The 27,500-nt window shown below is 37.8% G+C and overlaps 1 protein-coding gene across 16 annotated transcripts in view; it reads left to right on the forward strand.

Annotated features, from left to right (window-relative positions):
* The window catches only part of tcf4 (transcription factor 4), a 162,594-nt gene that overhangs the window by 82,324 nt on the left and 52,770 nt on the right, over positions 1-27,500 (forward strand). For 7 of the 16 annotated variants that reach the window (XM_083564081.1, XM_083564076.1, XM_083564065.1 and 4 more), the window contains 3 exons: positions 2,395-2,456; positions 18,030-18,159; positions 19,463-19,512. In XM_083564081.1, coding sequence (XP_083420207.1) covers positions 2,395-2,456; positions 18,030-18,159; positions 19,463-19,512 — 242 coding nt within the window. Of the gene's footprint in view, positions 1-2,394; positions 2,457-16,606; positions 17,210-18,029; positions 18,160-19,462; positions 19,513-27,500 lie in introns of those variants that run through there. The other 9 variants (XM_083564077.1, XM_083564074.1, XM_083564075.1 and 6 more) reach the window with 5 other exon arrangements.

Genomic DNA, 27,500 nt, shown 5'->3' on the forward strand with positions numbered 1-27,500 from the left:
TGAAAGGTTGTCATTTGTGTACCAAAGATGCCCTTGTACAGAAACTTCTGGGTGACTCAGAGAAATTGGGAGAAGGCTGATGTTTTTTCTTGTAGCAGTGCACGCCAAACAAATACGTATTAAATAAATACTAGAATATATTTACAGTAAGGAAAATAAGTATTTGAACACCCTGCTCTTTTTCAAAGTTCTCCCACTTAGAAATCATGGAGGGGTCTGAAATTGTCATCGTAGGTGCATGTCCACTGTGAGAGACATAATCTAAAAAAGAAAATCCAGAAATCACAATATATTATTTTTAAACTATTTATTTGTATGATACAGCTGCAAATAAGTATTTGAACACCTGTCTATCAGCTAGAATTCTGACCCTCAAAGACCTGTTAGTCTGCCTTTAAAATGTCCACCTCCACTACATTTATTATCCTAAATTAGATGCACCTGTTTGAGGTCGTTAGCTGCATAAGGACACCTGTCCACCGCATACAATCAGTAAGAATCCAACTACTAACATGGCCAAGACCAAAGAGCTGTCCAAAGACACTTGAGACAAAATTGTACACCTCCACAAGGCTGGAAAGGGCTACGGGGAAATTGCCAAGCAGCTTGGTGAAAAAAGGTCCACTGTTGGAGCAATCATTAGAAAATGGAAGAAGCTAAACATGACTGTCAATCTCCCTCGGACTGGGGCTCCATGCAAGATCTCACCGCGTGGGGTCTCAATGATCCTAAGGAAGGTGAGAAATCAGCCCAGAACTACACGGGAGGAGCTGGTCAATGGCCTGAAAAGAGCTGGGACCACCGTTTCCAAGATTACTGTTGGTAATACACGAAGACGTCATGGTTTGAAATCATGCATGGCACGGAAGGTTCCCCTGCTTAAACCAGCACATGTCCAGGCACGTCTTAAGTTTGCCAATGACAATTTGGATGATCCAGAGAAGTCATGGGAGAAAGTCATGTGGTCAGATGAGACCAAAATAGAACTTTTGGGTCATAATTCCACTAAATGTGTTTGAAGGAAGAAGACTGATGAATACCATGCCAAGAACACCATCCCTACTGTGACGCATGGGGGTGGTAGCATCATGCTTTGGGGGTGTTTTTCTGCACATGGGACAGGGCGACTGCACTGTATTAAGGAGAGGATGACCGGGGTCATGTATTGCGAGATTTTGGGGAACAACCTTCTTCCCTCAGTTAGAGTATTGAAGATGGGTCGAGGCTGGGTCTTCCAACATGACATTGACCCGAAGCACACAGCCAGGATAACCAAGGAGTGGCTCTGTAAGAAGCATATCAAGGTTCTGGCGTGGCCTAGCCAGTCTCCAGACCTAAACCCAATAGAGAATCTTTGGAGGGAGCTCAAACTCCGTGTTTCTCAGCGACAGGCCAGAAACCTGACTGATCTAGAGAAGATCTGTGTGGAGGAGTGGGACAAAATCCTTCCTGCAGTGTGTGCAAACCTGATGAAAAACTACAGGAAACGTTTGACCTCTGTAATTGCCAACCAACTCTACTGTACCAAATATTAACATTGACTTTCTCAGGTGTTCAAATACTTATTTTCCTCACTGTATATCATTACAAAGTGTTTTTGAATTATTTTTCATGAAGTGCACAGTTTTAAATTAAATCTTGTCCACATGTGAAGCTTGCATTAATTTGGATGTAAGAAGACAACAAGCTGTGACAGTAATTCTGAATACATTTAATATTACATTAAATAAAAATCCATTGTTATTATTATATTTTAAGAATACATGTTTGCATTGTGAGTGTTTTATGTTTTTGAATAAATGTATAGTTTGTATTTATAATTATTTATAATCTGATCCAAAATGTGCCATTCTTTCCTCCTCCACAGAGATTAAACAGATTTCACTTGCTAATGAGAATGAAGGAAAAAAAGTAGAAAATGTATGGATGATGATGACAGTACAAACAATGTTTTATATATATATAGATATATAATTTTTTTATATAAAATTAATGAGATTCTAATGTATAACCAAATAAATAGTATTATTAGATGAGGTGGTTTTAGACGTATTCATGGCAAACACATTTAGTTCTTAACACAACAATCTTTTTTTTTAATACAAATTCAGAGCTGCATTCGGTCCTGACCTCACAGGGTCTGGCTACAATCCAAGAGTAGTATGGTAAATTTGAATGCAGCATGTGTTCATATATAATTAGGTCCCTCCACTGAGGGACTTTGACAAAGCTTGGTGTGTGTGTGTGTGTGTGTGTGTGTGTGTGTGTGTGTGTGTGTGTGTGTGTGTGTGTGTGTGTGTGTGTGTGTGTGTGTGTGTGTGTGTAAAATGTTTCCAAGCTGCAGGTGTTAAATCTCTGACTAATGACTCGCTCTCTTTCTCTCTCTCTGAACAGGTAAAACAGAAAGAGCATCATACTCGTACAGTCGTGACTCAAACCTACATGGGTGCCATCAGGTACGAGACCCTTTTCATCCTTCAAAAAAATGCTTTTGACTTTCTGCTACTCCTTTTTTTCTTAATTTTTCTGTGCAGAATTTCTGCCCCATGTTTTATTTTGCTGCTCCTTTACAGAATCAGGTATCTGTTTTTATATATGTGAAAAACATTTGGATAGCAGTTGGGAAGGACCCTTATCTACACACTGAAATGGGTGTGCTACATTGGGGTCTTGTCACTTATGAAAAATTAACTTCTTTTTAAATCAATCTTTTTTTGACAGCTGACAAGGCAGAGCCATCAGAAAGAGCATGTGATTAAGCAAGAGTGAGAGAGAGAGAGAGAGCGAGAGAGCGAGAGAGAGAGCGAGAGAGAGAGAGAGAGAGAGAGAGAGAGAGAGAGAGAGAGAGAGAGAGAGAGAGAGAGCATATCCGATCCTTAAAGCTTTCGTAAAACTTTCTTATCCACACTTTATTACTTCTTTAAATCTCAGTCCTCCTTTCGGTGCTCCTAGTCAAAAAAAGAAACATTGTCCGAAATCATATTTTTCCTCTTGCCAAAATTAATATAATTTCTTGTCACAAAGGTTATCTTTTATTGCTTCAAATAACCCGGGTTTTTGTATCCAGTGTTCAGGTTTGAGCAAGATATGCATTATTTCAGACGTGCAGTGAATAATGAAAGTGTCCCGCATGCACCTGCTAAAGTTCGAGATTTGGCCTTTTCCAGGGATTTGGGATATAGCCAAATCTCTCAAATGTCCAGACTGCATAAAACGTTCCGTTTTCATTTTTTAAAGCTGTGGCGGTAGAAATCTTACAAACCATGTAGAAAGATAGCCCGTGCGGATATTACTGCGTTCCTGTAGTGTTTAGACTGGACACACTTCAATTAGATTTCATCATGCAAGGTCAAATTCAGAGTTGAGGTTCATGCACATATTGAGTTCATTCTAAATTTGTGCAGTAGTCAGACATGAGATATAACCAAGCAGGCATTGTTTTTTATGAACAGATGAACCAAAACATTGGTGTTATATAATTATTTATAAGTGATAAAAGAGCCTACATTCTGCATACTGTGGATTGTGGACTGTGAATTTATTTATTTGATTCCATAGTGAAACGTGTGCCTTTATAACTGTCAAAATAATAATAATGATGATGATGATGATGATGATGATGATGATGATGATAAGACATGCTAGATAAGCTCAAGTTTAATAACATAAATTGCTGGGAGCCATATTGTTCAATTATATAATGTTTGCAGTGAGTAACATGATTACAACTTGGTCTATTCATGTAGCCAGATACGGTCAGACTCCTCTACTTCTTTTAGATGCTTGTTACTGTATATATAATAATCTTATCCTTATATCATCATATTAGTGTTATTATTGGGTTAGGCAAAAACGTGCTTGCTCTGAGACACACAAAGCCAACTTGTTGGGAGTTGTGGGGGGTTTCTAAATGCCTTTGATGCTACCTCACAGGGCAGCATAACACACTTTGAGGAAAGCACTGCATGTCTGCTTCCACATGCATGAACTCACAGCTGTCTGTGATTAGTTTGTGTCACTTTGATTGATAATGGCGAGAGTGACAATGCATCCCTTGCATGCAAAGAACACAATGAAATTTGCTCTCAATGTAATTTAGGATTCAACCTTACAATCTTCCTATAGTAGGTTTTAAAAATCATTTTTATTTATATGTTTTATGTTGCACCACTCAGAAACACTGATTATGATATGGTAAGTAAGATAGCTGTTACCTGCGATAAATTTATGGGCTAAAGCTTGTGGACACCCGGCCATAAGATTCAAATGTGTTTTTTTAACATCCTATTCCACATTTATTTCCAATGTGATATTATGTTTCACTAGATTATAGATTGAGGTTGTGGAGATTTGTGCTCATTCAGCTACAAGGAATGTCAGGTACTGTTAGCTCAAGGAAGCCTGGGGTGTAGTCAGTGTTCCAATGTACTTTCTAAGGATGTACAATATTGTTAAAGGTGATAGAATGCACACTAACTCACACACACACACACACACACACACACACACACACACACACACACACACACACACACACACACACACGCATGTGTGTTTGAGGCACTAGTTTAATCACCATGGGGACTTGTGTGTAGGGTTGCAAAAGTTACAGAAACTTTCTATGGGAACTTAATCTGGGGAATTTGGGAAAAATGCCAAATTGGGAATTGGTGGTCTAGTGGTTAAGATGCAGCGCTCTCACTGCTGCGACCCGGGTTCGATCCCCGGTCAGGGAACCATCCCCAGCCACTCTCAGTGCCGGTCCCAAGCCCGGATAAATTGGGGAGGGTTGCGTTAGGAAGGGCATCCAGCGTAAAACGTGCCAAATCAAACATGCGGAGGATCCGCTGTGGCGACCCCTAACGGGAGAAGGCGAAAGAAAGTAGTAGTAGTAGTACCAAATTGGGAATTGATTGGAATTAATTAGAAATGTGGGGAAATTTTAATAAACAGTAACATATACAGACATGAATATAAACATTTAGTTTGTTCATAAGCTGACATCCTAATATCATTAGCTTGCAACCTAATAGATTTTTTTTTAAATGACATACTTTATTATTAGTATAATTTTGTTGCACAATAGCTTATACACAGCACAAGGAAGTTTAAAACATAAATGTATGCAATATTTATATAATTTACGTGAATACTTGCAGGATTCAAGAAATGTTCTTATGTTATGGAGGAATGCATAGTGCATGTAGGGGTTTGGGCTCAGCAGCCCTGCAGTAATTGTGATTGATGAATGTTCAGGGTAGAAATTCAAATAAAATGCATTAAATCTGGTTGTTTTAACCAAGGTTATCCTGTAAGATTATTTTTTCTTAAATGATAACTACATTTAAGTTCCTTGTTATAGGCTATATACCTTCAATTTTGTAAATTTCTGTTAATTCCCATATATGTCTTTTAATTCCAATGGAAAGTTTCCAGTTTTGAAAATTCCAGAAATGTTGCAACCCTACTTATGTGTTTATTGCCTCTTTAGGCCAATTGAAAATAAAAAATGAAACACATCTATACATTTGTATATAGGAGCAAAACTGTATACACACACACACACACACACACACACACACACACACACACACACACACACACACACACACACACACACACACACACACACACACACACAGCATGACAAATCTCAACATATTATTTTACATTCGGTTTCAAGGTCATGGGGTAATGAGCTGTTAACAGTATTTAAGATTAAAAGCCGATTCAACTTCATTCCTCAATGTTCCTCCTCGAACATTACGCTACATTGAGACAGGTTTTTGGGGTCTCTGAATATATACACATTGACTTAGCTGCCTTAGCGATGTGAAACGCTCTGAATAAAGCCGTCAAATCGTCTGCTTTGGTTTCATTCCCAAAACGCTCGCTTGTGTTAAACAGGCGATTTGACAGTGTTTGAGACTTTTACTTCATATTTAGTGTTTGTGTTACAGCAGTTCCACTTGAGATGTTTACCGGGTTATTTTTGGCTGTGAAAAAGAGGCAATTCACACTTTTTCCCCCTCTTTCCTGTCTTCCTTTTCTTTCTTTTTTTTCTCCTTTTTACATGGGTGGTGATTTGCTATGAGATGCTTATCACTCCTCTCCTCCATTTGGTTGCTTGTCTTTCAGAGTTTTCGTCTCCCTGTTGCATGTTAACGTGTTAATTGCCCCTTGTTAAGGGCTCCATTTTAAAAAGCCCCGTGTCCTCGTGTGTGTGTGCGTGTGTGTGTGTGTGTGTGTGTGTGTGTGTGTGTGTGTGTGCACGCACGCACGCTTAAAAGCTACCATTCTCTTTTTCACCTGTCGCTTCTTCTCATCCAGCTCCTCTTTCATTTTTCTAACATTCCACAGGGTGATGGGAGCTACAAATCAATGTGAGGACTCTCAGACATGCTCTTTTCTCCTCTCTACACAAACACACACACATGCGCACACACAAATGCGCACACACACACACACACACACACACACACACACACACACACACACACACACACAAATGTACACTTTGTCACACTCTCTTTATTTGGCAGTTGTGATCACGATTGGGCTATTCACAATACTAAAACTTACCAATCTTTTTATTTTTTTCAAAAAAAACATGTAACATAGACTTAATTAAATGGTAGATAAATAACTAACACACACACACACACACACACACACACACACACACACACACACACACACACACACACACACACAATTCCTCTCAAGAGTTTTACAAAAAGTGGCACATACCTTGGCATCCTGCATGAGTGCAGTGTGAAAGAAGGTAAATTTGCAAAAACGGTGCAAATGATTCTGTGTGTTTTATATTAAAGGTGTTTGATCGTTGTTGTCGGAGCGTGTGGGTAGACGTGCGATGTATCAACAGTCAGTGTGTTCAGGTGTCTTTCAGGCTAATGCTATGTGCATATGATAATTAGCACATTGGGGTGTTGTGATATGTTTGGTTACTAATGGTGTGTGTGCGTGTGTGTGTGTGTGTGTGTGTGTGTGCACGTGTGTGTGTGTGTGTGTGTGTGTGTGTGTGTGTGTGTAGGCAGTTTATGCATGTGACTTGTCACACACAGTTTGCAGTTATTTATTTTATTTTTAAGCTGCAAGTACAGAACACTTTAAAATAAAAAAAAAATAATAATAATAATTACTATCACACTTATAAACATCCTATTCCTGATGTAGTCTCACTTTACTGTTATAATAACCTCTACTTTTCTAAGAAGGCTTTCTACTAGATTTTGGAGAGTGACTATGGGGATTTGTGTTCATTATGCACAAGAGCGTTAGTGTGGTCAGGCACTGATGTCTGGCGTGCAGTCCATGTTCAAAATCATATATTAATATATAAAAAATATTCAGAGGTAAAAACGTAGTAAATCGTTTTCAACTACAGTTCATTTTGAGTCTATTCAATCGACAGGTTGAGTCAACATTTGCTATCATATATGTATTTGTTATAAGTGAAATTTTATACATATAACTTTCACTTATGATATATATATCATAAGTGAAAGTTAATACATATAATAATAAGAATAATGTGTAGCAGATCTTTAATGGTAAACTTTAAAAAAAATGTTGCCCCTTCATAAGCCTCTGTTTCTTTTTCTCCCATTTTTTTTAAATTTGGTCCTGGTTTCTTATAAAAATGACTTGCCATGTGGAGTAAAAGTAGGGTTAACATGTCCTTCCCTCTAGACCATGGGTCCCCCAACTTTCTTTTTCATTTTCATTTTTCGTTTATTTAATGGGAGGCCGGGTCGGACATGGGCTGGAGTTACTAGGAGTATTACTGTAGAGATTTTATAGAAAAGAAGAATTGCCTTTATTTGTCACATATACATTACAGCACAGTGAAGCTGGGGTCAGAGCGCACTGTCAGCCACGATACGGCACCTCTGGAGAACAGAGGGTTAAGGGCCTTGCTCAAAGCCACTTGAGTGGCAGTTTGGCAATACCGGGGCTTGAACTCCCGAACTTCCGTTCAGTAACCCAGCACCTTAAGCACCTTTGTTTTGCACCATACAGACAAATGAGCATTACTTTTAAAGAGTTATGTAGCATTATAATATATATTTTTTATAATTATTGCTATTGAAATAAAAACATTTAATTATTTATGCATATGGTTGTTGGGTAAATCTAACAAATAATTAGGCTATGGTAATAAATAGATGCCAACTGATAGTAGATTTAAAAAGGATAAAAACCAAACATAACACTTCAACAAAAATAGTCTTAATTTGTATTATAAAAATAAAAAATAATAAAACCGAATCATGGACATGTGCTAAAGGAAATAAATATATATTAATTAATAAATATAATTAGATATTTAATAAATCATAAATTATAAATATAATATAGCACTCAGTGGCATATACAGTGGGTACGGAAAGTATTCAGACCCCCTTAAATTTTTCACTCTTTTTTATTTTGCAGCCATTTGCTAAAATCATTTAAGTTCATTTCTTTTTCTCATGAATGTACACATAGCACCCTATATTGACAGAAAAACACAGAATTGTTGACACTGTTGCAGATTTATTAAAAAAGAAAAACTAAAATATCACATGGTCCCAATTATTCAGACCCTTTGCTCGGTATTTAGTAGAAGCCCCCTTTTGATCTAATATAGCCATGAGTCTTTTTGGGAAAGATGCAACAAGTTTTTCACACCTCGATTCAGGGATCCTCTGCCATTCCTCCTTGCAGATCCTCTCCAGTTCTGTCAGGTTGGACGGTAAACGTTGGTGGACAGCTATTTTTAGGTCTCTCCAGAGATGCTCAATTGGGTTTAAGTCAGGGCTCTGGCTGGGCCATTCAAGAACAGTCACGGAGTTGTTGTGAAGCCACTCCTTCGTTATTTTAGCTGTGTGCTTAGGGTCATTGTCTTGTTGGAAGGTAAACCTTCGGCCCAGTCTGAGGTCCAGAGCACTCTGGAGAAGGTTTTCGTCCAGGATATCCCTGTGCTTGGCCGCATTCATCTTTCCCTTGATTGCAACCAGTCGTCCTGTCCCTGCAGCTGAAAAACACCCCCACAGCATGATGCTGCCACCACCATGCTTCATTGTTGAGACTGTACTGGACAGGTGATGAGCAGTGCCTGGTTTTCTCCACACATACCGCTTAGAATTAAGGCCAAAAAGTTCTATCTTGTCTCATCAGACCAGAGAATCTTATTTCTCACCATCTTGGAGAACTCCATGCGGGTTTTCATGTGTCCTGCACTGAGGAAAGGCTTCCGTCGGGCCACTCTGCTATAAAGCCCCACTGGTGAAGGGCTGCAGTGATGGTTGACTTTCTACAACTTTCTCCCATCTCCCGACTGCATCTCTGGAGCTCAGCCACAGTGATCTTTGTGTTCTTCTTTACCTCTCTCACCAAGGCTCTTCTCCCCCGATAGCTCAGTTTGGCCGGACGGCCAGCTCTAGGAAGGGTTCTGGTCGTCCCAAACGTCTTCCATTTGAGGATTATGGAGGCCACTGTGCTCTTAGAAACCTTAAGTGCAGCAGAAATTTTTTTGGAACCTTGGCCAGATCTGTGCCTTGCCACAATTCTGTCTCTGAGCTCTTCAGGCAGTTCCTTTGACCTTAATGATTCTCATTTGCTCTGACATGCATTGTGATCTGTAAGGTCTTATATAAACAGGTGTGTGGCTTTCCTAATCAAGTCCAATCAGTATAATCAAAAATTTCTGGACTCAAATGAAGGTGTAGAACCATCTTAAGGATGATCAGAAGAAATGGAGAGCACCTGAGTTAAATATATGAGTGTCACAGCAAAGGGTCTGAATACTTAGGACCATGTGATATTTCAGTTTTTCTTTTTTAATAAATCTGCAACAGTGTCAACAATTCTGTGTTTTTCTGTCAGTATGGGGTGCTATGTGTACATTCATGAGGAAAAGAAATGAACTTAAATGATTTTAGCAAATGGCTGCAATATAACAAAAAGTGAAAAATTGAAGGGGGTCTGAATACTTTCCGTACCCACTGTATATAGTGGCAAATATAGTGGCATCAGTGATTTACCTGTAGGGGCCCGCTCTCGTAACAAAAGCAGACCAAAAGCTGGAAAAACAATCGATATGGCTTTCTGCTGATAGCCAATCAACTATCGGTGCCTCGACCTCCATTAATAACTAAGGGACATTTTTGTTTGAAAGCCTACAGATATGAGTAAAACATATACTTAAAATACAATTTTCTAAATATGTTTTTGGTAAAGTCTCTGCACTGTTCTAAATGTTGGGGCACACTGTCAGTTGGTTTGTGGGCCATAGTTTCAGGCCCCATAAGTTCCAAGACATTCACGATTAGCTAGTGTAACTGTGATTGATAGGGGAAAGAGAGTATGCCATTTCTTCACCCCAGGGAGCATGACCAATTTCTGTTTTTTGACTCATGGATGCTGTGGTGTCATTGGGATCTCACAAACTGATAATGTGATTGTCTTCGTGTCTGATTACTGGATAACTTGGCCTCCTTACAGAATATTTTACCGTTCTGGTTACATTTGAACAAAAATGGACGGTAGCAGTGCTCTGACACTGGAGTCTCCACAGAGCGTACTTTTCCATATCAATTGTTTAATCAGTAAATCATTAGTTTTAGATTATATGGCGCATTTGCTGTTCAAGTACGTTTGTATGTGCTGTTATTATAAAAATGATTCAGCATAAAAACCAGCACATTTGATATAAACAGGATAAGAAGTTGTGAGTTGGCCTGTGTGTGTTAGTTGTTTCAGACCTGTTTGTTGTGTCCACACATTCCTGAGAGGAGCATCAGACTGGTACACCTAAGATGTGGACACGACCCTGAGTCAGCTGCTTCTTTTTCATGAGCATTTCTGGCCATCTTCAGAGCAGTTGACTTTAAGAAATCTGTTGCTTATATTTAATTCAATTCTATTCTATTTGATTTGTATGCTGATTTTGTCAGTGGACGTTGTACAAATATAAAAATTCTGCAGGATAAATTACTCCTTATAAGTTTCAATGTTTGTCAAGTGATTGTGTATTTTGATGACCTTTTTAGCTTCTTCAGCCTGAAGATTTAAAGGATCTGAGTGCCAGTAGTAATGTGAAACTGTCATTTACTTCCATCGACACTGTGTAGCAGCTGTGCTCTCTCTCTCTCTTTCTCTCTCTCTCTCTCTCTCTCTCTCTCTCTCTCTCTTTCTCTCTCTTATTGGCACATGTGTGTAGTATGACTGTAGTATGCATGTGCAACAGATGTTTTTTTTTTTTTTTCCCTCCTTTTTTAGATCTACAGTATGGCTTCCCCAGAGACTGCCTGTAATAATTTAGACACATCTGCCATAGACAAAAAGACAGGTTATTTCATTTTATTATTAACCGTCTCGTGCCATGTTCTCTATGCACGTATGTTATTTTTATATTCACCGTTTCTATTAGACGTGCTGCTAGGAGCTGTTTTCACTTCTCATCTTATCGCCCTTTGTCCATGTTTTGATTGCAGTCATGAAGTCACTTTGTCAAAAGTGTAGCTAAATACACAGCAAATCTTAGTGTGCTGTAATGTGATGTTGGGGACATTAACATGATCCTATACAGTGTTTGTTTGTTTTTTGTTTGTTTTGTGATGTTGAGCTGCTTTGGTGCTGGGGAAAACAACAAAAAAGGTGAAAAAAGAACAGCAAATTGCAGTTAGAGTGCAGGCTGGTCAGGATCTGGAGAGGAGAGGTCATTAAAACCATGCTGTAGAGAGGGGGCAGGAGAAAGAGAGGGAGGAAGACGGAGGATAAAAAGAGCTGGGTTTTTCCCGTTTAGATGTGTTCAGATCAAACAGAACATTAGCAGTTAGCATGCCGCAGCAGCTGCTAGTGGATAAAGAGCAGGTCCGATCTGTCAAGAATCTTTTTTAGTGAGCCTGACACCTTCACTCACACATATATACACACACACACACACACACACACACAGCGTCTTGTTCACACACACACACACACACACACACACACACACACACACACACACACACACACACACACACACACATGAATGCAGTGTTTGTTTTTCTGTCCTTCTCTTTTCTCCTTAGTTCTAGCGGCAGAGTCATCAGCATCAAAGCTTTCTGTCTTTTATTAGTCATCAAGATGTAGTTTCTGTATGTGTGTGTGTGTGTGTGTGTGTGTGTGTGTGTGTGTGTGTGTGTGTGTGTGTGTGTGTGTGTGTGTGTGTGTGTGATAAAAGAGGGTTTGGGGGCAGGGTAGAGCTGGTTTCTTTAAATCAACACCACTGGCAATTTAGAAAAGTTTACATTTCATACACACACACACACACACACACACACACACACACACACACACACACACACACACACACACACAGCAGCTGCATCATACCATTCATTATTTGAGCAAGCATACAACAGAGTGTGCGCACGCACGCACATACACATACATACAACACACACACACACACACACACACACACACACACACACACACACACACATAAAATATGTATAGCTGCTCTTGTGTATTTTTTTTAGATTTGATTATGATTGTAGATAAAGTGATCTTTGAGTTTGCCTGTGTAATTATTTAACTAGAGTTAAAAGGATGCATCAGAAATAGTTAGAATTAGTGTTTCCTTTTGTCTCAATCAAGATTAGGTCTCTAATATTTATATTAGATGAGATTTATATTTGTTACTAGATATATATATTTGTTAAAGATAACTATTTATTTACTCTTTAAACTGTTTATTTCGTAGTTTTTAATTATCGGCCCTACCTTATATGTTCACAAATCTCTACCTCCAGGATTTAGAGTGGCCCTTGTTTTATGGTACCTCTAAATACTGATTTGCTGAACATGACCAGTAGACTGATTTTCTTATTTAAATTTTGCAATCCAACTGCAGTTCATCACAATCAGAACAATCAGAACTTCCTTTTGGTCTAAATATGTATTTAAATCTATATATGTTTCTATGTGTATGAATATGTAGAAGCACAGGCAGTTTCACCATTCAAACCTAAAAGGAAAGCATCTGATTGGCCTCAGATTTGTCCTGCAGAAGTAAAACAACCCTAAACAGGCAGCCTTCGTCTGATCTGTGGTTAGTTTTCCAAGAACTGTGTGCAAGTGTATCTAAAAGAAGTACCTTTTTGTATGTTCATTTACTTTTTGTTTTGTTCATTGAAAAAAATTATATTAAGACATATTTTGAAAGCATTCTCAATTTTCAGCATTTTTCATACATGCCTAAAACTTTTTCACAGTACTGTATATACACTACATGGACAAAAGTATTGGGACACCTGACATTCCCAGCCATATGTGTTTTTTCCCAAACTGTTAGTCAAGTCAAGCAGGCTTTAATGTCATTTCCACCATATATACGGTACAGTACACAGTGAAACGAAACAACGTTTCCCCAGGACCAAGGTGCTACAGCAACAGCATAAATTAGCAAAAGGAACACAAAAGTACACATAACTCTAAACCAACAACACAAAGCGCACATGTGCAATGTGCGACATTTAGTGGCAACAAAAACAAAAAACGAGACTACATGAGACAGAAAAAAACAGTAACATAGTAGCGCCGACCAGTACAGTTGGTTAAGCGAAAAGGATTGTCCATATACAGGAAGATGAGGTTGTGTACAAAAATACAGTAAAGAGGTTGTGCAAAAAAGGACTGTCCATATACAAATTAAGAAAAATAAATACTGTTCATGTAAACATTTGGCTGGTTGTAAACTTTTGGTTCAACGGAAGTTTGTGCAAACAGCAGTTTTTTTTGTTTGTTTGTTTTTCTGTTGATTTTGTGTGTATCACTGCAGTTCCTTCATGTTGAGGAGTCTGACGGCTAGTGGGGAATCTGTTGCACAGTCTGGATGTGAGTGCCCGAATGCTTCTGTACTTCTTTTCAGACAGTAGGAGAGTGAAGAGTGCGTGTGAGGGGTGTGTTTGGTCAGCCACAACGTGTGGTGTAAATGTCTATTATGGAAGGAAAAGAAACCCTGATGATCTTATCAGCCGTCCTCACTATTCTCTGTAGGGTCTTGCGATCCGAGACGGTGCAGTTTTCCAAACCAGTCAGTGATGCAGCTGCTCAGGGTGCTCTCAATTGTCTCTCTGTAGAAGGTTGTGAGTATGTTTGGTGGAAGCTGTGCCTTTCTCAGAATCCCTAAAAAGTAGAGCTGCCGCTGGGCTTTCCTTGTTCGGAGCTGGTGTCGAGGGACTATGTGAGGTTCTCTGCCCTTTGAACATTTGGTGCTCTCCAAAATCTCAACGGAGGAGACGTTGATGTTCAGAGGGGAACAGTCAATTTGTGTCAATTGACTCTTGAAGTCGATGACCATCTCTTTTGTTTTGTCTACATTCAGAGAAAGGTTGTTGGCTTTGCACCAGTCCGTTAACCTCTGCACCTCCTCCCTGTATGCTGACTCATCGTGTCATGGTTGTGTCATCAGCAAACTTGATAATGTGATTGGAGCTGTGCATACCTGCATAGTCGTGGGTCAGCAGGGTGAACAGCAGGGGACTGAGTACACAGCCCTGAGGTGCCCCAGTGCTCAGTGTGATGTGTTGGAGATGCTGTTCATGATTCGGACTGCCTGAGGTCTTCTAGTCAAAAAGTCCAGGATCCAGTTACAGAGAGAAATGTTTAGACCCAACAGACCCAGCTTCCCAATCAGGTGCTGAGAAATGATAGTGTTGAATGCTGAACTGAAGTCTATAAACAGCATTCATACGTATGAATCCTTGTTTTCCAGGTGAGCGAGGGCCAGCGGGAGTGTGTAAAAATGGCGTTGTTGTTGGAGAGGTTTGGGTGGTATATAGTTTTAGTTATTGCAAAGCTGAAGGCCCACAATTGTATAGGGTCTTTGGATGCAGTAGCAAGAAATTGTATAAACTAAAATTTTTTACTGTGTCTAAATGAGCACGAATCTCCACAAGCACACTAAAGTCTATAGGAACATATTCCCAGGAGGGTGGAGGGAATTGCAAGAGCAAATTGGGACTAAATATGGAGTGCGATGCTCAAAAGCACATGCCATACTTATGACTAGGTGTCTGCAAACTTTTGACAAAATAGTGTATGTATAAATGTTTATGCTTATATATAGCCATATGTGGTTCTTCTCTATTTACAATTGTATGTGATGTCTTTGGATACTGTAGCTTTAAATGTATACACACTTGAGAGAGAGAGAGAGAGAGAGAGAGAGAGAGAGAGAGAGAGAGAGAGAGAGAGAGAGAGAGAGAGACACGCACACACATTCTGCTCCATTATTATAGTGCTCTTTAGCAACACTGACCTCCACACTTCAGGAAGTGGCTGTCACTGTTTTGAGTACCATGACTTGTTTCCTCATTACTCATCAGTGTGCATGTGTGTGTGCATGTTCTGTAAAGAGTTTTCTGGCTGAAGTTTTCCTTAAGGACCAGTTTCAGCTTTTTATGTAACAAACTTAAAAAAAAAAAAGATTTCATTTGGGTTTCTTTTTTCTTTATTGCATCTCAACTTGTTTTCATATGTGAATGTGTAGTGAGTTCAGTGTACTGTTGAGCTCTGAAAGAAAGAGTGTGTGTGTGTGTGTGTGTGTGTGTGTGTGTGTGTGTGTGTGTGTGTGTGTGTGTGTTGTGTGTTGGGGAGAGCTGTCTATGGTCATTAAGCAGCAGTTTGATCACCGCGTGTTGGACAGGGAGTGAACTGTAGTGTGGCATGCCGCTCTCATCTTGAAGTGGCTTAGCGGCAGTTTAAAGGCAAGTGTGTCAGTGTTTGTGCATGCGTGTGCTGTGTCGGCTCGGGTGTTCCCGAGTCCTTTCCTTTGGGACTCAATTCCCTACAGAGGGAGCTGACAGACTGCAGCGGAAGACTTTGCTGTGGCACACATGCACAGGAATTTACTTACACAACACTCATTCATAAGTCATGTTGTCACCATGGTTCCACAAGTAAAGAGTCGCCTAGGTTTCTAGTGTAATAGTACAGTAACACAGAGAACATGAAGGAGGTTCAGACTTAAGCGATAAGATTCTGAAACTTTAAGAGACTGTTTTTGCTTTGGATCTGAATATGGTGTGAGCCAAATTTTGCTGAAAACAACCAAATTTGAAATAATAATAAATAAATAAATAAATAATTCTGACAGTTTAACATAGAAACATGCTTATTTACTCACTCACACACATTCTCTAATTTCCTCCACTTCACTGCCTGACTTGCTCCTTTTTTTTTTTTCTTTATGCCGCCTCCATCTATATTTCCCCCTCTTATCCCAACACACTGTTTACATTTTTGTTTGTTGCACTTTTGTAATTATGCTAATGTCTTTTCCATTTTTGGTAATCATCATTTGGTGGCCAAGTAGGCATTGTGCTCCCCTGTTATTAATGCAGAGTGTTAATCCTTCATGCCGCTTCAGGTGTTTCTCATTTATCTTTGTTAATATTTGCTCCTGGATGCCAGCTGGGTACTGCAGTGCCAGGTCTGAAATCAGCAGGCACGGAATTGTTGAAATTGATGCCCTAGATGCCCAACTTTGACCATGGGAGTGCTCGGCACGTCCTTCAATTATTTATTTATTTTTCCTGTCTAGTTGCCACGACGACATTGCTGGGCTTGAGAAAAGTGTCTCTGAGACTAGACGAGACGAGACTCTTTTGTTTTAGTCGAAGCCCCCTTCACCCCGACTAAAAAAAGCTCCTTAACTACGTACCCTGGAGGGAGGGACGGGGGCCAGTGACTTTATTTAAGACAAGGCCCCTTTTGTTTTAACATGTGAAAGATGGGGGGGCGGGGTTGGGAGCTCCTGTGGCCCTTAATTGGCCCATTTAATGGTGTTTTGCATGTGAATGGTGGCCTAGCGGAGCATCACTAAAGTCTGTTGTGTCTAAGTCAGTGATTGGAATTTAGATTAGATCAAACACTTATCGCGCCTCGATCAAATCTACTAATTAACGGCCGGTAACAGGCGAGTTAACTCTACAAACTTTTTTTTTTTTTGGAAGGGGCGAGTCATCACACTCTCACTCACACACGTTCTCCTCTTTCTCTCTCTCTTTCAAACTTACGTTTAGCATGGACAGATAAACTTCTGTCTTTTATTCTGAATAGGAAATTTATTTTGTAGTGGGTAGAGAAGGAGTTGAAAGCTCAGAATAAGCCTAACAGGGAGATTAATGAGAGGATGTGCTTGCTCAGGGTAAGTGTGTGCTTTTTTAGCATCTGACACACAAACATACACAACTCTAATGTAAATGTAAGAACAAGCAGTTTTTGGACATTTTATTCTGTAGGTGGGCAATTGTGAAATTTTTCCTTTTTGTTAAATTTCTTTTGTGTTTTGTTGCATTTGTATAAAGTCTTTTATTGTTCATTTTGATTTGTGTGAACCAAGTAAATGAACATTTACAAATTTTCTCATTATGATTGTGTTCTAATATCGAGTTTGAAGATGCCGTGGTACAGCGGGTAGCGCCACCATGTCAAAGCTTTAAAGTGCACTGGTTACTCTATGTATTATATTTGGTACATACTCCTTGTGTCCTTGTCAGTTTGCTCCAGGATTTCTGGTTTCCTCCTACCTCCCAAAAAACATGCTGGTTGGTGGTTTTGTGTCTTTGGATTACCTCTGGTTTTAAAAGTGTATGTGATGGCTCGCATTGTGTTTTTCCCAGAAATAATGCGAGCGCTGCCTAAAGAGCCTTCTAGTTTTAACAGACAAATATTTGAACGAGTTTAAGCTTTATTCTTGTACAGTTTTAGTTATAGAGCCTAATAATTCTACGGTATTTTTTTTTCTATTTAGTATATTAGTATATTAAAAATAATTATGACATGTTTTTAAAAGATTAATGATCCAAATATTAGTTGTGTATTGAAAGTGTTAAATGTATTGACATCAAGGATTTATATGCTTGTCTTGTAATTTATGTGTTAATGTAATTCACAAGTAAATCCTTTTAATGGCTGTATTTAAATATTGATATTAATAAAGTGTTATACTTGTGTGTGTTGTGCAGCAGGGCATCATGGGAGGTGAAATGGGAATGGTGAGTCCCGGGACGGTTTCCCCCACTAAACCAGGCTCTCAGTATTATCAGCACTACAGCAGCAACCAACGGCGAAGACCACTACACAGCGACTCAATGGGTAATGTCTTCATCATCATTAACATCATCAACACCACTATTTTATCATTTTTATTGTGTGATTATTACACACCATCATTACAATCAGCATTATTATATAATATTATTATTGTATTATTAATATTATTAATATTATTATTTTTCATGCCCCATATCTCTCTGCCTGATCAATTAGCTGCACAAAACAAAATTGTTTAAAATGAATGTATTTTTTGGAATTATTCTGAGAGCTACCACAGGTAGAGATGAGTGACAAATTAAAGGAAAACACTGGATAAAATGCCTTCAGAACAGCTTTAATGGCACGGTTTCTGCATATGATTATCGAGAAGATTTTCCCCGAGTTGGCGTTCTGAGGATAATAGTAGTGGAGAGCGCCGTCTTATCGCTCCAAAAGCTCTTGTGCACGTTTAGTTCAGTTGAGAGCTGGCCACTGTGAAAGCCATAACATGTGATAGACATACATCATTTTCACCCTCATCAAAACCATTCATTCGGTGCTTGTGTCCTGTGGATTAGGGCGGAGTCATCCTTGAAGAAGCCACACCCATCCTACTAGAAATGGAATTTTTAGAATAAAGGTGATCAGACAGAGAAACACTGTATTGATTTAAAGCACCACTACTTTTCCAGGAGAGAAGGTGACAAGCAAAATGTCATCCAGTGCCTTTTCCTTTAATCGGTCACTTGGTTCTAATTGTATTGTAATGTGTGTGTGTGTGTGTGTGTGTGTGTGTGTGTGTGTGTGTGTGTGTGTGTGTGTGTGTGTGTGTATATATATATATATATATATATATATATATATATATATATATATATATATATATATATATATATTCTAAATGTGCCATATGTTTGTATTTTTAGTCGAACTTAACTATTCCAGTTTTTTTTTTATTAAAATGAATGCAAGTTAGATTTAACTGATTAGACCAGTTTGTGCTGTGTTCAATGCCCCAGTGTTTGCCCTCAAACTTTCCACATAGTGTAATTTTATTTTTTAAAGTAGCTAAATATGGTACTGCTTCAGAAATCAGGCATCCAGGTTCGAGCCTTGATGCCCTCCAGGCAATTTGCACTTCTTTTCATATCTCATGAAATTCTCACCTTTTCATGCACACATGCACACAAATCTCCTCCTTCTTCTCCTCTTTCAGGAAAAAAAAAACCCCAACCTAGTTAGTTTCAGTTTGGGTTGTTTAGCTAGGTTTTGGATTTTGTTTATTTATTAAATTTTTCTCATAAGCTGGCAGCTGGCATATTACCTGCCTCATGGTTAGAACTAAAATCTTCTGATTTTACAGAGGTCCAGACAAAGAAAGTGCGCAAAGTTCCACCAGGCCTTCCCTCTTCGGTAAGTCAGGCATTTTATTTCTCCCGTTCTTTTGCAGTGAAATAATATTTTTACCATCCACACGGTTTCTCCCACATACAAATTTTTATATGCAATGACACATCAGCCTGCATATTAATGACTTGAATGTATGACAGTCGCATGTGCAGCAGCACTTTGCTTTACTGTTCATCTCAGTCACACATGTAAAGATGAAGCTTGTATAGAACAGTTTCAGTAAAAGTGATCTTGACATCCTGGCTTCGATTTTCAGTGCCCCTCAGTGTGTCACTCATGAACGAGTTCCGTAAGCAGCAGTGTGGTTTGTTTTTGTTGTTTGTGTGACCGCACCACGCTGGTGTGTGTATTTCTGTGTGTTTTTGTATATGCTTGACAGTGCTTCAGTGTGTGTTTGTGTGTGCTGATTTATTTTATTTAATAAATATTATTTATTTATTTATTTATTTATTTATTTATTTATTTATTTATTTATTTATGGGGGGTTTTCTAGGGGTGTTTATGTGCGTTTTTGTTTACTGAGCAGATGGTCATTGCAGTTTTTTTCTCTCTCTTTGTAATTTGTATTGTGCATTTTGATATCATGAACACATATTGACACATATTTTTGTCCCCATTAGACCTTAAATTATAATATTGTATAACTGATTTAATATCCAATAAAATAATGAATATATTACTTTTTTTTTTAGATCAGTGAATCATTTTAAAAAGACAATATTTTTGAGATGTTATTCAATAATGGCATTGATTTATTTTTATTTTTAAAGTTTATTACATTTCCCACACGCTGCCCTTTATCCAACCTATAAATTCAGTTTCACAGGGGAATCCAACAATACACTATATAAATATGTATGTAAAATATATAATTTAAAACCTTTTTAGATATTATATAATTATTATTGATTTTATGAAATTCATAACTGTTTTTTTTTATTAATAAGAATAGCAGGAAAAAATAGTGATGTGAAAGAATGTGATTTGTATGAAAATCATGAATGTCAATGCTTATTACTTTAAGCTCTGTATAAGAATCACCCTGTACACTAACAGTTTTACAAATCCAGAGTATGGAACTTTTTTCACATCTCACTCATTTCTGAAATGTGAACGCATCTCTGCAGTTTGTCCTTGAGATGCTCGATTTTCACTGACTCTCTTCGTTCTCTCTCCTCGAAGTGCATATCAGAGTTTGTTTAAAGTCGACAGCGTTAATTAAATTAAGTTAGGTCTAGCAGAAGGCACAGTCGGGACTTATTCTCCTGTGTGTGCTTTAATCCCTGTTCCCTGAGCTGGTCTGCCCCCTACAGGATGCAGCAGAGATTGCAGGTGGTTAGAGTTTTTACTTTGACTGGTAGCATCAAAGCGGAGTGCAGTGCTAAAGTTTCCTGTGCTGGATTCCTGTGAGCGGAAATTAGTTTGGACCCTCGAGTAAAACCATAAACCCTCAGTTCTTCTGCTGTGTGCTTTGGCTGTATTTTGCGTTATTTAAAATTCACTGAATGTGTCTACTAGATGGAAAATGTAAATATATCAAATTAGATCAGCAGTTTCTATTGGATGATATCCACACAATACCCTTTATTTAGAGGCTTATACAGTCATTCTGCTGTACCCTTCATTGTCGTCGTCCATAAAACTCTTTTTGTCTTAAAGTGAGAAAATGGTATTCACTGCAATAAAGTGTTTTAATAAAGCATAAAAGAGGTTTATAAGAGCTGATGGCACTTTACTGGTGTGTCGCTGAGCTCATGCACCTCGATGACATTTCCAGACAGTCGAGCTACTGCTAGTCCCCTTTCACTGACTGTCTGTTTCTCCTCTACGTTTTAAACGTAATTGCTGGCCGCTCCAGCTGGCCTCCCAGACCGCTCTCAGGCTGGCAAGAAAGGTAGAGCATGCTGGGAAACATGAGCAACATAAGTAATGCAAAAATAAAACCCAAAAAACAACATTGAATAAACATCAGACCCCCAAAACACCACTGTGAATCCAAGACCTGCCATTTTCAGAGTGTTCTTATAGAGATTGGATAGGAAAAGAAAAGAGTGAGAGAGGGAAAGAAATGTGTCTCCATGGTGATGGGACTGATTGACAGGCTCTTGAGCGGGTGGCAGTGAGGTGTTGGCCAGGGCCCAAAACTTGAGGGGGGAAAAATAAAATGGCCGCGGCAACACCAGCTGTCACCGTCCACGTTGTCTTAGGAACCAGAGAGTGGAAATCATGTATGGATGGAGTGTATGTGTATATACAGTATGTATTTGTGTGTGTGTGTGTGTGTGTGTGTGTGTGTGTGTGTGTGTGTGTGTGTGCAAGCGTGTTTTATTTTCTCAGGCGAGAACTTTTAGACTTAATGGCGTCTATGCATCATGTTAAAACATTTATCTTCGGTCGTCTTTTTTTTTTTTTTTTTTTTTATAAGATTTTAGATTAACCTACAATTGAACACATTTCTTATATATAATCTCAAATAATATTCACATTCGAAACTTTTGCACAAATTAAAAATTGTAAATGAATATTTAATGCTCATGCTGATCTCACAGTTCTATGAATGAAACACACATACATAACACTCCTTTTTCAGTCAATTCATTAAAAAATTACTCAATGTTATTAGCACCATATTAATCCTGTCTGCTATTTTTATTGATCTGAAAATATAGAATAATCGTGTGTGTGTGTGTGTGTGTGTGTGTGTGTGTGTGTGTGCGCGCGTACATTTACATTTATGGCATTTGGCAGACGTGTGTGTGTGTGTGTTGAAAGAAGCAGAATGAAAGAGTTCAGATTTATGTGTGAGCTGAAGCAGAATGTACCATTAGATGACTTCATACATTTTTTCATCTCTTCCCTAAACGAATTTTAAAAAAGTATTGTGGGAAGGGTTGGGGTTAAAGAACAGAAACAGCTGTGTGTCCATTTCCCTGCAGATTCAGCTACACCGTTAGGGAAAAAACTCTTTAGAAATGTCTCTGCGTGACATCAACGCTAAAAAACGTTACAAAGATGAACTAATAATTTGAATTAAGATTATGGAAGTTAAAGTAGTTTTCATTTAATCCATTTAAGGATGAACACAGAGGGGTATTGTATATTGTTTTTTATTTGCGTGTGTATGTGTGTGTGTGAAAGACAGAGAGAGAGCAGACGTTCTCTGACCGCGGGCATGTCGGGTTATTGGCATCTGACCAAATTTTCCCAGTCGGGAAAATGTCTGCTCTCCACACGTCTATAGAAGAAAAAAGGAGGATGTTTGTGACTCTCACACTACCATTTTTTTCCCCGAAAAGAGTAAAAGCGATGCACTTTCTGCCTTCGCTGTCAAAAATGCAATCATATCTGAGACAAGTCCCGCTAATAAATGCTAATCCCTTCAAACGCTCGAGAAAAGCGGAATATATTATCAGGAAGAAAGCGTATGGAAGGTGTTTCGGCTTGGACAAGGGTCTAGAAGTGTGTGTGTGTGTGTGTGTGTGTGTGTGTGTGTGTGTGTGTGTGTGTGTGTGTGTGTGTGTGTGTAGAAACATTTCTGTATATTGAGATAGTGGAGAACAGCACATTAAATGATCAATAGATTTTAATTGAGGATCAAATATTTTATAAGGATTTGAATTATTATATTTAATATATATATATATATATATATATATATATATATATATATATATATATATATATATATATATATATATATAGACACACAAAGGAGAGAGAGAGAAAGCTATTAAACATGATAAATAAAAGAATAAACATCATTGTTTGTGTAAATATAAATAAAATCATACCACCTATGAAATAACTACATACCTAAAAAACGTTTTAGTGTTATGAACAATTTGTTATTTATAAAAACCTGATTCTATAAAATAAACAACAGAATAGTAAGAGCTCTCTTTACTAATCTTAGTTAACTGATTAATTGATTGATGTTTGATCGATTGATTCTGAAGCTAATTAATAGAGACTGATTAGAATGCTCAGAGTGAATACAATCATAAGGATGCTTCACTGTTAGGTTGAGGTGAATTGAAATGAATAAATAAGACAGCAAAGATATTTTTCAGAGCATGTGTTAGGTTTCCTTACACTCTATCCAAAGCATACTTTTTTATGTTTGTATAGGTTTTGTTTCTGTTTTGTCTCTGCCATTGAGCATCATCACCATGTTTAACGCACAGGCAGCCATCTTGTGAGAGCTCCTACTAATCAAATTAGCGCCATCCCGTTTGTTTACACTCACATTTTACAATGGGAACTTTTGTTAGGCTGCAGCTGCAGATAACAGAGCGGTTCTGAATTTTTTGGCCAAAGGGGGGAAAAAAGTAATGTAGTCATTCAGTGATGAATTCCTCATGCTGTCTGTGACAGGAGCATTACGTGTTACACAACTGTTCAGTGTTTCTTGTTGGAAAAAGTCATTCTGTGGGACTATTATTATATTAAATCTTTTTTTTTTTTTTTTTTTTTTTTGCATTGCCAAATTCACAGAAATAGAAACTCATGCTTTTATTTTATTGTATGATGTAAGTAATATTTAAAGTTATTTTATGTTTATTTCACAAATACATACATTTTAAATACAAAGGAGAGAAAAAAAACTGTATTGTGACAAAAATGTAAATATAAATAAATTGAGAATATTGCAGAGGATTAAAAATATATATATATATATATATATATATATATATATATATATATATATATATATATATATATATATATATATATATATATATATATATGTATATGTGTGTTATTGCAGAATTCATTTCATAAGGATGTCCTGAAGAATCTAATGCACATGCTCAGGTGCACATGTAGACATTAGAGTTACACAACCAGCTTCATCAAATCACTGATGATCATCTAAAAGCAGAATTCACATCCAGTGACAGTGTCGGGATTCCAGTCAGAGTTCAGTGCACAGTGATGTGGTGAGAGTTTATAGTGTACAGAGAGGAAACGCTTATTTAGTGTGTATAACATGGTTATAACACAAGTTAGCAGGAAAGGGTCTCGTGTATGGAAACTCAAGTTTTTTACGGGGTGGTGGGGGTTTTAAATTATTTCATATTTGGAAGTTTTGAATGATTAGGGTAGCTCTGGAGGGACTGATGAAAATTTACACTTAATGTCAGGACATACAGTAAATAGAAGTGTGCACAAATATTAAAATTTTTGTGGAATATATATATAGCTGAGACTTATTCTGAGAACTTGTGCTGCTGGATTTTTATTTTTATTTGTATTTTTTTTTAATGAAAAAATATAGTCAAATAATAATAATTATTATTATAATTAAAATAATCACAATCAGAATACGTGTTATAATTACCATTATGATTATAAACAAAAATATTTAAAACTAATCTGCTTTATGTTCTACAATATTGTTATAAAGTACTATCACAATTTATATTTAGAAGACTATTAAAAGTAACAACTCATTATTAATATTATTATTATTATTAATAATTTAAATTATGCTATAGACATCTATGTTATAGACAGTGGCAGGTAGCTAAATATTGAACACTGATGGTGTTGCAGAGGAGAGCAAGTGTCGGTCATGACTATTTCACTGGTGACTGAAAGATATTCAGAAAAAAATTTATATCAAGACAGAAAGAGGAAAATGAGAGACAGAGAGAGGGAGAGATGGCAGGATGGACAATAAGAGTTGGCAAAAAGCGAAGTGACAGTCATCAGTTCCATTTCAATTTCACCACATTTTTTTGGCATGGTGAAGGTTTGCCTTGTCCAAGCTTTGTGTATTGACCATGTGAATATTAGATAATGATAAAGGAGTATATTGTTATCAGTTCTACTAAATAATAATAAAAATGTGCGGCTTGTGCCACATTAAAATGTATCCCCCCCACATCAAAGAAGCGTCTCCCACAAGCCCTGGTTTCGGGGGGAGAGTTCGGGCTGCAGCAGCATCAACACTGCAGGGAAAGTTCACTTTATGCCAAAAGAGGAGGAGTGTGTGTGAGAGAGAGAGAGAGAGAGAGAGAGAGAGAGAGAGAGAGGATGGGAATGAAGGATCCAAAGAGCAATAAAGAGGATGGGAAAGAGGTTTTGGCATGGCACTGTACTTTTTCTTACCGGAACGAATTATGAAATCATTTCTTAAGCTGGGAAAGAAAGTCAGACACAAACAAAAACAAGGAGTGAGAGAGAGACAGAGAGACAGAGAGAGAGCAACTTTGAGTCTTTTAGCTATAAAACACTAGGGTCAATTGCCCACCCAGGTAGCCTTCCTTCTGCCCCTTTGTGTTTGTGTGTGTGTGTGTGTGTGTGTGTGTGTGTGTGTGTGTGTATGTGTATGTCAGCTCCCCTCTGTGTGTATGTGTAAAGGGGTTTTCTGAGTCTATTATCCCCTACCTGACCCCTCTATTCATCTCCCACAATCCTTCACAGCAGCCGAGCAGGTAGTGCAGCCCCTTAGCCCTTTTAGCTTTTAGCTCTAACCGCACGCCAACTGCTGCTTAAACAAAGCCAGAGTTGAAATGAATCTGATTGAGAGTGCTCATGTGTCATTCAGCCTGGAAGCTAAACTAAACTAAACTCAACTAACGCTGTGTTCTTCACTGCTTGCTTGGTTTTTATTTTTTATTTTTATTATTATTATTATTATTTTTATCCTTCTAACCTTGCAGTGTTATCATTACTATTTTAATTTCTAGTGATACACCATAACAATCTGTGTTCAGAACATTTTCATGTCTTCAGTTTGGTTTAAAAAATAAAATAAATAAAAAATAATTAAATAATTAAATAAAAATACTTGTTCACAACAGCAACAGGTTGCCATGTGAAAGAACAAAAAAAAAAGTCTGAATGGTTTTTTTTCTCTCCCTATTTTTTTCTTTCATTATTTTCAAACGCCATGTTTGTGCAGAAATCACAGATTCACCATAAGGACTGCTTTGCATTTTTAATTTAGTAACTAACATATGAATACATTTGCATATTAATTAGTTGCCGATTAAATCATGCATACATAATTGCCTGCTTACTGTGTTTAATGTTTGTCAGAATCGTGCGAGGCCCTGGCTTGATTAATGCCATTTCTGAGATTACAGTTGGACTCAACCACAGGTTCGAAGGTTCAAGAAGCTGAAAAAGAGTTAAGGCAGAGAAGTTTTTTTTTTATTTTTACAATAATGTATCTTTTAAAGCTTGCAGATCTTTCAGCTGATTCCTCTTAGACCTTCTTAGATTCATCCCCTATGTGCCGTTTGCTAATGCAGCCCTTAATTACACTGCCTTTGAATTTTTTATTTTTTTCCTGATTTTGGTTTCGCCAGTTCATTGCATGCGAGCCGGCAATTGAATTAAAACTTGAATTAAAAAAATAGGATTCATTAAAAAATGAAAGAGAGAATCGGCGGCTCCTAATTAGTCTTAACAATGTTTTTCTTTTTGTTTTTAAAGAAGCGTTTGTGTGATCCGGCGATTACGCCACACTGAGTGAAATAAAGCTGATTTAGAGAACACAATAGGCCGTGTGAATACACAACTCGCTCCCTTTCTCTCTCTCTCTCTCTCTCTCTCTCTCTCTCTCTCTCTCTCTCTCTCTCTCTCTCTTACACTCTTTCCACATGCTTTCAGAAACCTTTTCACTGTGGACTTTGAGCACATCATTGTATTTATGGAAGGATATTGGCCTTCAGTTCAAATGCGTCTCCCGATGATATTTTTGAGAGGGTTAACAATTCTTCACTCATTTGTTTCCTGTATTTGAATAGCCATCTCTAGCATTTAGGGCTCATTCATGCCTAATAAGAGTCCAAGATAAAATGATGAAATATTTTTGTTCTCTGAAGAAAAAAATGCAGCAAATAAAAAAAAAGAGCAATGTGTGCGATATTGCTAAATAATTTGTCATAGTACTAAGAAAGTACAAAGAATTATTTCGATGCGCAATAAACAGGACAAAAAAAGACAATGCATTTTGGCAACTAGAATTGATTACATTT

The sequence above is a fragment of the Silurus aristotelis genome (genome assembly GCF_946808225.1).
Source record: "Silurus aristotelis genome assembly, chromosome: 16".
NCBI lineage: Eukaryota > Metazoa > Chordata > Actinopteri > Siluriformes > Siluridae > Silurus > Silurus aristotelis.